This window comes from Physeter macrocephalus, chromosome 8 (assembly GCF_002837175.3).
Source record: "Physeter macrocephalus isolate SW-GA chromosome 8, ASM283717v5, whole genome shotgun sequence".
Classification (NCBI taxonomy): domain Eukaryota; kingdom Metazoa; phylum Chordata; class Mammalia; order Artiodactyla; family Physeteridae; genus Physeter; species Physeter macrocephalus.
The window spans coordinates 83413598-83429663 of record NC_041221.1 but is presented as its reverse complement, the minus strand read 5'-3'; the positions used below and the strand labels follow the sequence as shown (position 1 = coordinate 83429663).

At 38.3% G+C, this 16066-nt stretch overlaps 1 protein-coding gene across 1 annotated transcript in view; it reads left to right on the top strand.

Moving 5' to 3' along the window:
- TMEM167A (transmembrane protein 167A) overlaps positions 1-5336 on the top strand; it is a 34403-nt gene extending 29067 nt beyond the window's left edge. The window contains exon 4 of the mRNA XM_007120600.3: positions 4945-5336. Within this exon, the coding sequence (XP_007120662.1) occupies positions 4945-5015 (71 nt within the window). The 3' untranslated portion in view covers positions 5016-5336. The remainder of the gene's footprint in view (positions 1-4944) is intronic.
- Positions 5337-16066: the final 10730 nt, after the last annotated feature.

The following is a 16066-nucleotide window of genomic DNA, read 5'->3' as shown; positions in this document are numbered from 1 at the left end:
GGGGATGCGGGTTTGTGCCCCGGTCCGGGAGGATCCCACGTGCCATGGAGCAGCTAGGCCTGTGAGCCATGGCCGCTGAGCTTGCGCATCCGGAGCCTGTGCTCCGCAACAGGAGAGACCACAACAGTGAGAGGCCCAAGTACCGCAAAAAAAAAAAAAAAAAAAGAATACCTCACATAAATTACAAAGAGAGAACATAATGGGATTGTCTCCATAATTTCACTTTCTGATATTTCGTTGTTTGTTAGTGTATAGAAATGCAACAGATTTCTGTATATTAATTTTGTATCCTGGGCTTACCTGGTGGCGTAGTGGTTGAGAATCCGCCTGCCGATTCAGGGGACACGGGTTCGTGCCCCGGTCTGGGAAGATCCCACATGCCACGGAGCGGCTGGGCCCGTGAGCCATGGCTGCTGAGCCTGCGCATCCAGAGCCTGTGCTCCACAACGGGAGAGGTCACAACAGTGAGAGGCCTGCGTACCAGAAAAAAAAAAAAAAAAAAAAATTGTATCCTGCGACTTTACCAAATTCATTGATGAGCTCTAGTAGTTTCCCCATTTACCATCTCATCAAAAAGAATAGAATACCTAGCAATAAAGCTAAGGAGGTTAGAGACCTGTACTCCGAAAACTACAAGACACTGATGAAAGAAATGGAAGGTAACACAAACAGATGGAAAGATAACACCGTGTTCTTGGATTAGAAGAATCAATATTGTTAAAATGACCATAGTGCCCACAGAAATCTACAGATTCAGTTGCATTCTCTATCAAATTACCAATGGTATTTTTCACAGAACTAGAACAGATAATTTAAAAATTTGTATAGAAACACAAAAATTCCGATTAGCCAGAATAATCTTGAGAAGGAAGAACAGCTGGAGGAATCTTACCCTCTGACTTTAGACTATTACAAGGGTATGATCATAAAAACAGTATGGTACTGGCACAAAAACAGACATATAGATCAGTGGGACAGGATAGAAAGCCCAGAAATAAACCCTACGCACTTATGGTCAATTAATCTAGGACAGTGGAGGCAAGAATATACAATGGAGAAAAAACAGTCTCTTCAGTAAGTGGTGCTGGGAAAACTGGACAGCTACAAGTAAAAGAATGAAATTAGAAGATTCTCTAACACCATACAAAAATAAACTCACATCTAGGTGTTTTAATCCATTTTAAGACTGGATACTATGAAACTCCTAGAGGAAAACATAGGCGGAACACTCTGACATGAATCGCAGCAATATTTTTTTGGATCCGACTCCTAGAGTAATGGAAACAAAAACAAAATAAATAAATGGGACCTAATCACACTTACGTGCTTTTGCACAGCAAAGGAAACCATAAACAAAATGAAAAGACAGCCTATGAAATGGGAGAAAATATTTGCAAATGATGTGACCAACAAGGAATTAATGTCCAAAATATATAAACAGCTTGTACAGCTCAATATCAAAGAGACAACGCAATCAAAAAATGGGCAGAAGATCTAAATAGACATTTCTTCAAAGAAGACATACAGATGGCCAACAGGCACATGAAAAGATGCTCAACATCGCTAATTATTAGAGAAATGCTAATCAGAACTACAATGAGATATCACCTCACTCTGGTCAGAATGGCCAACATCAAAAAGTCTGCAAATAATAAATGTTGGAGGGGGTGTGGAGAAAAGGGAACCCTCATATACTGTTGTTGAGAACGTAAATTGGTGCGGCCACTATGGAGAACCCTTAAAAAACTAAAAATAGAGTTACCATATGATCCAGCAATCATACTCCTGGGCATATATCCAGAGAAAACCATAATTCAAAACGATACATGCACCCCAATGTTCATTGCAGTCGTAGACTATCACTCAACCATAAAAAAGAGTGAAATAATGCCATTTGCAGCAACATGGATGGATCTAGAGATTAAGAGAAAGACAAATCATGATATCATTTATATGTGGAATCTAAAAAAAATGATACAAATCAATTTATTTACAAAACAAATAGACTCATAGACATTGAAAGCAAACTTATGGTTACCAAAGGGGAAAGACAGGGGCAAGGGGAGGGGATAAATTAGGAAAATGGGATTAACAGATACGCACTACTATATGTAAAATAGATAAATAGCAAGGACCTACTATATAGCACAGGGAACTATATTCAGTATCTTGTAATAACCTGTAATGGAAAAGAATCTGAAAAAGAATATATGTATAAATACGTGTGTGTGTGTGTGTGTGTGTGTGTATCTATCTGAATCGCTTTGCTGAACACCTGAAACATTGAATCAACTATTCAATAAAAAAAGAGAGAACATAAGGAAGAGCAAGACAGTTTGAGGGAGTAGAGAATATCAGTGGATTACAGTCATACTAACATTAAAGTTGCTAGCTTATGAATAAAATATTAAGGTATTTTAAATCCATCTTTTGTGTAATAAAGAAAAAGAATATATGTATAAATACGTGTGTGTGTGTGTGTGTGTGTGTGTGTGTGTGTGTGTGTGTGTGTATCTATCTGAATCGCTTTGCTGAACACCTGAAACATTGAATCAACTATTCAATAAAAAAAGAGAGAACATAAGGAAGAGCAAGACAGTTTGAGGGAGTAGAGAATATCAGTGGATTACAGTCATACTAACATTAAAGTTGCTAGCTTATGAATAAAATATTAAGGTATTTTAAATCCATCTTTTGTGTAATAAATTAGAAAATGCTGTACAACTCCATTTAGTAGCCAATCCAGGTGATCCTTTTGTTCACAATTTTTACTTGAAAGTATAGCTAAAGTTTTCAGACATCTAGTTTATAGCTTTCTTCATGTTATCCTATAGTACTACCTATTTTTATGTCTAATTATAAACTGTGCCTTTTTTTGCTTGCCCATTTATTTCCATTTTCCTGTCTTGACTATATGAATACCATAGGTTAAATGGTTCAATTATTCATTTTTGCCAATTATGTGGAAAGCATTAGCTTTTCATGTTGGCAAAGTGGTTTAGAAAATGTTGATGGTGATATGCTGCTTTCTCAACCACATGCTCCTCTCTTATCTTGACACAGAATATATCCACAAAGAAAGGAAACAGTTTTAATGGGAAAAGGCCCAGCCAGATCATCTTATCATGTTACACATCACATTACAGCAACTGTTTCACATTCACTTATAGAGACCTAAGACCAGACAAAAAGTAACATTCTTACCCAAGTTCAACCAAAGATGTTTAGCCTCGTAACACATGGCCGTCTCTTTTAAGAAAATTAAAAACGGGAAAATGAAACCCATATGTAAATTATAGCATTCTAAGTTGGAGGATGAGGAAGAGAAGAACTTCCTCAAAAATTAATTTCCAGCAGATGGAAAATTTAGGACAATATTAGTTTCTTCTTTTAGTGTTTAAGAAGACTATATTAGACAGTGAGAGTATCTACCCCCATGGTGAGTGACAGCCTTCCTTATGAGATCTACCAGAAATTTTGGTCTGATTGTTTTGTTGTTTTGTTGGATAACTTGAGTTTTTTACCCTGAAAGAATCAGCATGGCTAAAAAATGAGGAACCACAGTATTTTTTAGTTTCAAAAGATTTTTTTTTCCAGTTGAGAGAATATTGTAAAAACACTGTATTTTCTCACTTTCTAGATTTTCCTTTAGCTGGAATGCAGTCCATTAAATGTCTACGGATAGAAAAAACTTTCAGAAAAACACCAAATGTTTATTTTATTTGTATATGTGTAATGTCTTCTGTGAATATTGCCATTGAACAAAGATATAAATTTTTTGACTGTATCACTATGATCTCAGTGAGGAAGCTCTGAAAATGAAGATGACCTTCAAGGTTTTAGTTGATTAGAGTGGTCCAGATTGACATTTTCCAGAAGTAGTTAACTGAACTTGCTAGTGAAATATGGAACTTAGTTACTAGAAAAGATTATTTTAAACATCATAGAAAAACACAGGTGAGGTGACTATAAACCATCTCTGTAAAGGAACCAGGTACATACCCAGGATTATTCCTAGAAGTAGCACATCACTCTTTCTCCTTCCTTCTTCCTTTCTTATGTGCCCTCAAGGCAGCATAAAAATGCCTGGTGCTTTGTGCAGCCTTGCAGTTACTGAAGAAACAGGAAAGAACAAGATGAGTTTGAGTTAGCTCACAATTACAGGATCTCTGTTTATAAGACAGTTTCACAAGCCAACTCCAGATCTACTTCATGCAAAGGAAAGTCTCTAAGTATAAACAAACACTCCTTAAACACATGTGAAAATTGACTAATACAGAAGTGGTTGTTCTAAGTTCTACATCTCTAACCCAGTGTAATTATATTGTAAAAGATTTGATATGAAATCCATTTCAGAAATAGTTTAGTTTTCTCTGATATGTTTTTATTAAGCAGTCTACGTTATGTTGATTTTTAAAATGCAGTTTGAACACCCTCTGTTTATTTTCATCTACGAATGCTTATTTTTTACCCCTTATAATTGTCATGAATTGCTATCAATGAAGAAAAAAAGTATGGCTAGAAACTGTATGTTGAATTTCTTTCTATAGGTGGAAATTTCCCTTTTTAATAGGGAAAAAACAAGCAATATTTCTTTGTGTTTTTTTGAGATCATTTCATTTGGATCTTTAGCCTACATTCTGTGTTATATTTTTTAATATCTGGGTTTATGCAGTGACACTGAAATGGCTCATGAAGGGTTTTCTAAAGGCATGAAAAGGAGGTGGTCTTAGAAATAGATCAGTATAGTTTAGCTCATTCTGGAGTATACTTACTTTTATGTTGCATGTAGTTTGTTTTGCCCACCCCTGCCCCTAAATATATGGGCTTCATAGGCAAGAATTTTATCTTGGTTTTTTATATGCCCCTCTCCTGTAGTAAGTAATAACCTTATGCTAACCACTCAGTTAATCAACGTGAATATATCTACCTTTTTTCCAACAGGTGAACGGAAGAGTCCTTATGTTGCGGTATGCTGTATTGTGATGGCCTTCAGCATCCTCTTCATACAGTAGCTTGGAAAAATGCCAGAATTCAGTTGCAATCAGATTTAAATATGAAAAAAGACTTAGCTGCAAAAATAATGGAAAGAATGGTTAACCCTTTTATCTCTGAACATTGAATGAGATAAATTTTCAGCTGCTGTTCTCTATTTTTGTTATTGGACCAATGTTCTATATAAATAATTAGGATGTAACCATTTAATACTCAGAGTTTAAATATGTCTGTAACAATCAACCTCAGTACTGTCACTACAATATTATATTCTGCATATGTCATTCTATTGTGTCAGATACCAGTTTTTGGTGAGGTATCTTTAAGGAACATAGGAGAAAACAAAATCGGTAAATTAGTTAAGTTCCTTTCATCGTGATTTGGAAACGATAAATCTATAGAATGAGACTTTTTGGACTAGCTTTTTTATTGAAAAAAAAAGTTCAATTCGTGTTGGTAAGGACTGCATTCATATTTAATAATGCTTGCTTCTACTCTGGCCACACCATTTTGAGCATTAACCAGAATACCTCTACTGTTAGCAAACTGTAGTTTATTACAGGTATTTAGACTATTTAAAACAAGCCTATGCAGTTCTCAAGGAGGAAGATAAATGAGAAGTGACTTAAGAGTGCTATTGAGAAAATGTTCCTATTTAACATAAAAGAATTCAGAATACCTGACTGGTGTTATCGTCTCTGAAACCTCTGGTTAAGTATGGATAAATGTCTTAAGCATAAATTTGACCAGCTAACTGTCGTTTTTGGAATAAGACTACATGCTTAGGGTAAAAAAGAGCTAAACAGAATGATAATCTTACATGCGTTTTTCATTCTGTTTAGTGTTAGGTCTCTACATTTTAATCACCCCAAAATGCAAACTGTGGTATTTTTTTTGTTTTTTGTTTTGTTTTGTTTTGTGTTGTGTTTTTTTGCAGTACACGGGCCTCTCACTGCTGTGGCCTCTCCCGTTGCGGAGCACAGGCTCCAGACGCGCAGGCTCAGCGGCCATGGCTCACGGGCCCAGCCGCTCCGAGGCATGTGGCATCTTCCCGGACTGGGGCACGAACCCGTGTCCCCTGCATCGGCAGGCAGACTCAACCACTGCGCCACCAGGGAAGCCCTGTGTTTTTGGTTTTTAATACATCACTTTAAATCTAGTTTATGTTTTATCTATCAACTTGAACTGGAATCTTGTGTAACTTACTACATGATGATAAACAGTTTTCACATCTACTTACCATATGCCATGGCATAAATGTCTTTGAGCTTTGATGATAAAGGAGGACCTTCAGTAATTTTCATTGAGGCAAGGGGAACATTGGAAATGTGACTTATAAATTTTGTAGTAGAGCAGTTGTTACACATTTATGGTTAACATTTCAAAATTCAGTTAAAGTTTCAAAGCGAAGGAGAACTTCTTAACTAAAAATTGCCCATTATACATAGTATTAATTAGATATTGTTGTCAACTGTTAATTCCCCATAAAGATAAAAAGAAGAAACTTTTTTCTAAGAAAAAAAATTGTTTAGATTTTTTTTTTTTTTTTTTTTTTCTGCAGTACGCAGGCCTCTCACTCTTGTGGCCTCTCCCATTGCGGAACACAGGCTCCGGACACACAGGCTCAGCAGCCATGGCTCACGGGCCTAGCCGCTCCGCGGCACGTAGGATCTTCCCAGACCGGGGTCACGAACCCGTGTCCCCTGCATTTGCCGGTAGACTCTCCACCAACGCGCCACCAAGGAAGCCCTAGAATTATTTTTAAATGAGCCTGCCAGTAGCTGTTTCTGCAGAAACAAAGTATGGAACTGAAAGTTACCTATTTTTAGGACCACTTTAAAGTACTTAGAATTCTAGGAAACATCTAAGAAAATCTTATTACACAATGCCTGCTTTTTTTTTTTGCAAAAGGTAAAAGCTGCTGTTTGGCTGTCAGTATATTTGTTTATTGTACATTTCTGGCTTATCTATACCTGGTTTAAACTGGTATATTTTGCCTTAAACAGGTTAATCAGGTTATGATAATTGTTCCTACTCTGCACTGTCTCTTGGGCTTTGCATTAGGTCAAGGATTTTCAGGGTATCCCCAAAATAGGACTCTTATCAGCATATACATGCAGAGTAAGTCACCTTTCTAGGTCTAGTTTCTTGAGTGGCCATCTGTTGTCCAACTCTGCTGCCAACTAGACTTTCCAAAAGCTATATCAACTAATTTTTTATATACTAACACAAATCTAATATGAAAAGAGGAGGACTATTCTAGATAATCAGTTCTAGGACATTTCTTTTAAGTTGGCATTTCAGAGGAGGTAGGTGGAAAGTAGAGGAAGAAATAATTTTTTGGAAAATTTGTGGCAACATATAAACATTTTTTTACTGTGTATAGATGCTGAACAGAATGGGAAGCAGCTTATTTCTGACCTCAGACATTCTGACCTTTTGAAACACAAGCTCTTTGGGAGGTGGTGAAAGACACAGGATTCTGTAAAGAAAAGCAATGAGCATTTTCTTTAATGTATTTTTTTTTTTCAAAGAATTACCACTAAATCCTATTCTCTAACCCAAAGGGCAGCGTAGGTAGTTTTAAGCCCACAGAATAATCAGATATTCCTTTTGTGGTCTCGGCGAGGTGGTGAGATGCAGAAGACGATTAAGGATCAATTTAAACATCAGATGGACTGCCTCTGTCACATAGTCTTGGTGCAGGGCCAGATGGGATGATGGGCACTAAAGTCCACAGCCTCCTACATTCAAATACCCTCCCTCTCCTTCCTGGCTCCAGAATCTTTTGATTCCATCTTGCCTGGAATTTGTTTTGTGCTGATGTTTAGTTCCTGATTGGCCTCAGCTGTGCCAATGGCAGGAGCATGCCTTCTTTCCAGGCAGTCTTAAAAGATGTTCAATCAAAAGAAGACATAGTCTGCTGAATTCCCTCTGTGGCTTAAAAAAGTTTAGATTCAAGTCCAGTATTTTGTTAATGCCTATGCTGCTATGCCAGACACTACTATCCTGAATGTTCTTACGTCGTCAGATTCAAAACAGTCCTATGCTGGGGAAAGTAGTAATATGTAACTTGTAATAGACACCATCATCTTAGTAAAATGCAGATCAGTTTAGTTCTAACCTAGGACAAAATTGAGATTTCAGTGAAGTAACTTCTTCACAAAGTCAAAAATGAACAGATCTCTGCCTGGTTTTGTGAAGAAGACCTACCACTTGTAAATAGAATATTTATATTTCAGCATTTTTAAGAGGCATTAAGAGAGTGCATTCAATCTGTTATCACTGAACACAAGTACACAGTTTCTTCCCTCTAGTGGTTCATAATGTAGTGGGTGAGAGAGAAATGGGGTTATTTTATATGAAGTGCAATGTGATAGCATTTATTATTGAGATAACACCAGGATTCTAGAAGAAAATAAAAAGGTGACAGCTCAGTCAGGGATATGAACTTCCTTCCAGAGAAGCAAGGCTTAAGCTGAATGAATTTAAGAGCAATATGCAAAAGCACCAGGGGTATATTATGGACCATCAGTACCTAGCTTGTCATGCCAGCCACTTGGGGAGTACAGCTGAGCCTTGAACAACACAGGTTTGAACTGTGCAACTCCACTTATATGTTGGGTTTTTTTCAGTGGTAAATGCTACAGTACCGCATGATCCCAAGTTGGTCGAATCTGTGGCTACAGAACCTCGCTTATGGATGGCTGACTGTAGGATATGCCTGGAGTGTGGACTGCGCAGACGGTCAGCACCCCTAACCCCCACACTGTTCAAGGGTCAACTACACTACGATATAAGCCTAGAAAGGTAGAGAGGGGTTAGATCCTAGACGGTCTTGTATTTTTCTCATTGCTATCTATTATCTACCTCAGAATTGAAGTTGAATATGTTTCCTCCTGGCTGACAAAAAAAAATTCCAGAATAAAAATAAAATCCTCCCTTGGTGTATGTGTAAATAAGGTTGAATATATCCATGCCAACCTTATTTTGGACCAAGAATACATTACTGTCCTCTCCGGAGGCACCTGCATAGCATAAAGCCAAGGTAACTACCAGTCAGGTCAAGTATTTTCAGGAACTCTGAGTAGCTCATACTCTATCAGTGCCAAAAGTAGGATTGTTGAAGCACGCATGTGCACAAGAAGTGAAGGTGGTTGCAATTTCTACATTTCCTGGGTGCACAGAAAAGATTTCTAATAAACAAGGACATGTGCTCCTTTCAAAGCCTTTGAGAAGTACTGGATCATAGGAAACTGAAAACAAGAATGGATGATTCTTAGGGACCCCTCTTTACTTTCTTTGGTATCCAGTAACAGTAGATGTACAAAATGTAAGTACCTGTGTAATATCAGCATTGTGAGTACTGCACAGCCCTGTTATTCTCAATCAGCAAGTTACTACTAGCTTCCAAAAATAGCTTCATGATTATGTAATCTATACATTGCCTTCCACAGTTTCTTTTACTTTGCCCTCAACCAGTCCCAAAATGGTAATCTGAAATGCCACTCCAATATCAGAAAAAAGAGGGTAGGTGGAAATATATTTCCTGTGGTTTTGAGAGTACAAAAAATCATCCTTCTCTCTGGTTAGTGCATGTGTCTGTGGTATGTAATAAAAAGCAAAATGAACTTGCAAGAGCCTCCTAGTTTTGCCTTATTGTCAGATGAGTGAAAGGTTTTTTAGGGGTTGGTTAGAGTATTGAAACTGCCATGTTTTGAGTAAGATGGGAATAGAGAAATGTTTCTGTTTGTTTTACCTGCATTTTAATTCAGGGCTGGTTAAGGTTGGTTTGGGGAAGTTTTATTTTTATATTGTTTTGCATCTTAAAGCTGTTCAATCTGTTATATTGCTTTTTCTTTGAGTGAGCCTTCAAGAGTCTAATGACTTGCTTTAGATGTGAAGTCATGAATTCCCTCCAGAGATGGTAGAAATCTGATTCTGAGTGAAAGTGACAATTAATTATTGACAGTGACTTTCAACTTGTCCTCAACTGAAAGCCTTCAGATGCCCAAGCCTTCTGGCAAGTAGCTATCAAAATCTGTGAGCAGTGTCCATCAGAGTGAGATTATTTAGCCAATTTATACCATTTATTGAGAAATATGAAAAAAAACATAAGTACTGTGTACCTTGCTTTGGGTAGCATGGTCTTTCTACTGTTACCTTCCCAGCACCCAGTTAACACAGACAAACCTTTGTTAGACCTGTTACCGGAAATAATTGACTTAACCAAGTGAATTGAAACAACTAAATTTTTAGTTGAGTTTTGAATTCAAAAAGTACTTCATATACAAATAGAAAAACAGTATCTTAGTTGTATCCTCAGTATATATTATAAACCTCCCTCACTGCTCCATTGTAACTACCAGTTGATGTGAGACTATAGAGAAAAATTAACTAAGTTTCTGATTTCTAACTTAGATCAAAAGAATTCAAAATGGCTTTGCTTGAGACCATTGGTTTAACACAGTAGGAAAGCAAAATCTGTTTTCTATTCGGAGGGTTTGCATTAATATCCTGAACCATAACAGATTTGCTGGAAGAAAAAAAAAAAGAAACATAAATATTGGAAATAGGGTACGTCACTTCACACACACTTTGTGGAGGATGAGAACACTCAGGAATTTCAAAATACCCAGACACCACTACTGTTTGAGCTTTATTTGGCAAGGGAAGTAACCTGGGAGCAAATGTGTAGTGATTGAAGGTTTGTACCCAAATTGCCAAAAACGTCTAATTTATGAGCCACTTCAACACTTTTGATCACGTAGTATGTGTAGGCTAAATGCTGGAAAAGTACTGTGCAAAGGTATTAGACTGCTTAAAAAGAAATAAGGACACATTTAAGGCATGAAGGATTTCAAGAAGGCTGGCATCAAAGGGAATATTTGCAGTAGAGAAGTTTTAAAGAAAAATGATCTGCAGACTCAGGGTAACACCAAAAGATTTGATCTTGGAGACTGAAAGGAAGGTAGAACACTCTTTCAATAACATTTCATTAGGGCCTTAGAAAAACAAGATAGGATTTTCCTCTTGATTTTATTTAATAAAAGTATTGTTTATTCTTTGCTTGCTTTTTAGCTAATGTTATTCACAAATGGAGGAACCTCTATTAAATCTTGGAAAGTGATGAGAGTACTTTGACTTATAAAATATGTTTAAGAAGTTTACAGTATGAAATTAAGAGAGCTGTAGAACACAAACTATAGGGTAATAAAGTTAGATGAGTTTTCAGAAAAGTTAGTTTTATGAGTATGTAATCTAAACCTCATTCAGATCTTGATTAATGGGTCACTGTTTTGAGCTCTAAGTGAATCAAAGCGAAAATAACATACAGTAACAGAACTTAAAACCCATAACTTAAAACTGCATTCATGCTACTGGCAACTCCAATCCTAGTTGTTTTTATTTTTAAGTATTACCATCACAAGCATCCTTTCAAAGAGGCGTAATTGAATCTGTTAAGACAGCAATTGGACATATAAAACTATTGAGATGGTTCCTGAATCCCTAGGCAATTATTTGACTTGCCATGAATAACAGAAATAAGGGTAGAATTCAGGATAATCTTTATGCCTCCAAGGAATGGAAAGTTAACCCCTCTGACATGGCTGTCCCACAAAGTAGGTTCCTCCACATCTTCCTTTCTGTTTCTAGAAGAATCCTTTGAGAACTGGCTGTGTGCCAGACACAGTGCCAGCATCAGTGTATACAATGTGGAGCAAGAGCTCCTCCTGTCACAGAACCTCGATTCTAATGAAGACCAACTAACCAAAATAATTAGATAGGCATACACAACCTCTAGTAAGGACCTTGAAGACACCAAACAAAGGATGATTTTAGATGGAGTGGTCAGAGATGGCCAGTCCGTAAAGTTGATGGGTTAGGCTAAGACCTGCAGACGAAAAGAGCATGAGGCAGGAGGCAGAAAGAACAGCATACTTGAGGACCCAGAGATGGGAAAGAGCTTGGGACTTGAAGTGGACAAGTTGATAGGAAACTAGCATGAACTAAATGAGACAAAGAATGGTATAAGTTGGATAGAAAAATGAGCCAAATTATGCAGTGCTTTGAGCCATAGAGAAGACTGGCAGACTCGTGCAAAGGATGAGTCAATACCTGCTTGCAAAATTGGAGCAGGTATAGTGTCTATCAGGCTGTCCTTGGATCTCGTATTAGAACTGAAATCCGCAGGGCAGGTAATTGGGAAGGAAAGGCTAGAAGCTTCAGGATGGACTGAAACCCATCAGTTATTATTGCTCTGATGTTGGTGCTGTGGACATCCTTCAGAAAGAAGCCAGTGCCCTTCACCTTGGAGCTAAACACACATCTGGCCAAGGGTTAGAGAAACTGAAGGAGAAAGTGGAATAGTTATAGGCCCAGCTATTGCCTCATGCTAAAAAGTTTGGCACACCTGGGACAACATGTGTGAGCTAACAAAACTGTGGTTGCTGCACCTCTGCCCTCAAATTTCACACGAGACTCTCCTGTGGCCCACTCTAACCAAACCTTAGAGGAAATGGAGTTCTGGGAAATGTAGGACGGCCTAACCAAGCTGACACATTACAAGGGCATCGCATCCTCTTAAAGATCCACTTGGATTGCCTCCCAGCAAGTAAAAACATGCCAAACAAAACTGTTTATCCCTTCTAAATCTGCTTCTGTCTGGGTTTCCTTATTTTTGTAAACAGTACAAATTTCCTTCTATGAAAGAAACTTTCTAACCCCCTAAACTTTTTTTTTTCTCTCTCTCATATCCCTCCCTTGCTCCCACCAATCTGTAGTTTAGTTCTATCATTTTTACCTCTGCAGTGCCTACCCCAGGCATATGAGTTCAAACTCACCAGGTGACTATACCATCCCACACATTGATTTTAGATTCAGTTTTACATAAGCCTCATTCTGGAACCCCAGAAGTACAAGGGCATTCTCCCCTCCAAAGACACGTACAGGAGAGTGAGTTATGGCAGAGGTGCTAGCATGCTGTTATCATTATTTAAACCAAGAAAAACACACTAGACAAGATGAAAGATCTAATAAAAATCTGTTCTTATTCCCGATTCTAAAACTTTAACAGCTGGTCTTTCCCATGTGGAATAATGTTACATAAATAACTCAGCTAGGAAGCAGAGGGGCTGTGAAGAAGTCCAACGAAATGATAGATGATCTTGGTCAATCTGAATCACACCCAATGGAGTTACAAGGAGAGAAGTAGTCATTGGAAGGTACTGGTGTGCTGGTACAATCAGCAGACTTCACAGAACCTTAGTCATGTACACTAATTCTTCTATAGAGGTTTTCTTTCTACTTAAGCATATTAACACTCTCTAATCTATTCCATAGGGACTTTTTCTGCTCCATCCGAAAATGTCACGGAAATCTAGAGAAACTGGCTCTCAGAGAATAAACTTGTTGAGATTTAAAACTGAAATAAACTGAATTCTTATGCTTAATTTTCTTTGAAAGGGGACAAATATCTCTGAGTACATTCTATTTAATATTCTCGTCCACATAATCTAGGTATAGCTCATGTTACAAATCCTACTCCCACTTCTTCCATCAACTGAAGCATATGTAGTTGCAGTTGTGGCACAAATGCCAAAAGGCATAATGAGAAAATATGAGTGAGGAACAGAGCTTCAGCCTAAGAAAGTGAATGCAGTCCTCCTTTTCCACTTATATAATGGGAAAGTGGTGAGAAGGGAGCTGCCATCTGTATGATAGATATAAAACTTTGGGGCGAGTCTCCTCATCTTTCTCAGATTTGAGTTAGATGATCTCTAAAAACCTGTCCAGCTTTAAAAACTGATGACTATCCTGTATTTATAGTACAAGTTGTTCTTCACTGGCCCCCACTTATATTTCTCAGCAGTTGGTTAAACAAAGAAAAAGAGCTCTTAGAGAGTGAAGATTCATTTGTTTTCTTCTAGGCATATTCTTGGAAATCCCACTGTGGTTGGAAATTCTACTTTGTGAAATGTACCCAGGAATTCACCTTGCCAGAAATTCTATAAGGACTCACTTCCATCATTTTAAAGAGTTAGAGGAGACATTCTGTGATTTGAACAGTGGTTATTTCAGTAGGAAATACTCAGGGAGCATGTGCTTGTTACTCCTTTTTTTTTTTTTAACCTAATCCTGAGATTAACCTATTCTATGAATATCAGCAAGAATCAGCTCACCCATTAGTTTACACCATGCAAAGGGAAATGTCCACATCAACTTGAAAGAAAAGAAGGAGGAAAAAAATAGAAAGAAAATAACTTTTAGGCCTTGAATTGCTAATCACTTCCCCCTACTCTCTGCTGTCCAAATGTTTTTACTCATGATAATCCAAGGAAACATGCTAATGTAGCTGCCCCTTACCTCTCATCACCCTAGCACAGTATGAGTCACTCAGCAGGAGATATTTCTAATTTCTGCTATTGATTCTGCCTTTTAAGAGAATGGCAACCTCTGAATGACAAGCCATCTGCTTGAGAGATGGTATAATGAGCCCCTTCAAATTTATTTATCTCACTACAAAATTGAAATCTATGAATTACAGAAAACTTAATACAAATACACAAAAAGAAAAAAAATAGAAGTTTCCAATAATCCTATCAGTCTGAAACAATCACAATTAACAATTCATGTAAAGATATTCATGCAAAGATAGCCTTGTAAAGATAAAGCATACAATTTATTTTTATAAAATAGCACATGCTATTTTGTAGCCTCCCCGTTTATCAATATATCATGGGAGATTCCTGGACAATATGGTGGAGTAAAAGGATTTGAGCTCACCTCCTCTCATGAAAACACCAAAGTCACAACTAACTGCTGAACAACCATCAACAAAAAAGCCTGAACCTGCAAAAATGATATTCTACACCCAAAGACACACAAGAAGCCACAGTGAGATGGTAGGAGGGGTGCTTCTGCAATATAATCAAATCCCATACCCACTGGGTGGGTGGCCCACACACTGGAAAATAATTGTGTCACAGAGGTTCTCCCACAGGAGTGAGAGTTCTAAGCCCCATGTCAGGCTCCCCAGCCTGAGGATCTGCTATCAGGAGGAGGAGCCCCCAGAGCATTTGGCTTTGAAGGCCATTAGGGCTTGAGTAAAGAAGCTCCACAGGACTGGGGGAAACAAAGAATCCACTCTTGAAGGGTGCACACAAGGATTCACGTGCACTGGGACCCAGCAAAAAGACGTAACTCCACAGGCTCCTGGGCCAGACCTACCTATGAGTCTTGGAGGGTCGCCTGGAGAGGAGGGGATCAGCTGTGGCTTACTGGGGCAGCAAGGACACTGGTGGCAGAAGCCCCAGAGAATATTGATGGGCGTAAGCTCTCCCAGAGTTCGCAATTTTGGCATCAAGACTACCCAACAGCCTACAGGCTCCAGTGCTGGAATACCTCAGACCAAACAACCAGCAGGATAAGATCACAGCCCCACCCATCAGCAGACAGGCTGTCTAGAGCCTTACTGACCTCACAGCTCACTACTTGACATGGCCCTGCCCACCAGAAATTGAAACAGTGATTTAAAAACTTCCAACAGGGCTTCCCTGGTGGTGCAGTGGTTAAGAATCCGCCTGCCGATGCAGGGGACATGGGTTCGTGCCCCGGTCCAGGAAGATCCCACATGCCGCAGAGCCTGCGCATCCGGAGCCTGTGCTCCGCAACGGGAGAGACCACAACAGTGAGAGGCCCATGTACTGCAAAAAATAATAATAATAAAAATAAAATAAAATAAAAACTTCCAACAAACAAAAGTCCAGGACCAGATGGCTCAGAGGCCAATTCTATCAAACATTTAGAGAAGAGATAAATGTTTGATATCCTATCCTTCTGAAACTATCCTATCCTATCCTTCTGACCTATCCTTCTGAAACTCTTCTAAAAGATTGCAGAAGGAGGAACACTCCCAAGCTCATTCTATGAGGCCACAATCACCCTGATACCAAAAGCAGACAAAGATACCATACCACAAAAAAAAGAAAATTACAGGCCAATTTCACTGATGCACATAGACATAAAAATCCTCAACAAAAATTCGCAAACCAAATCCAAGAATGTATTA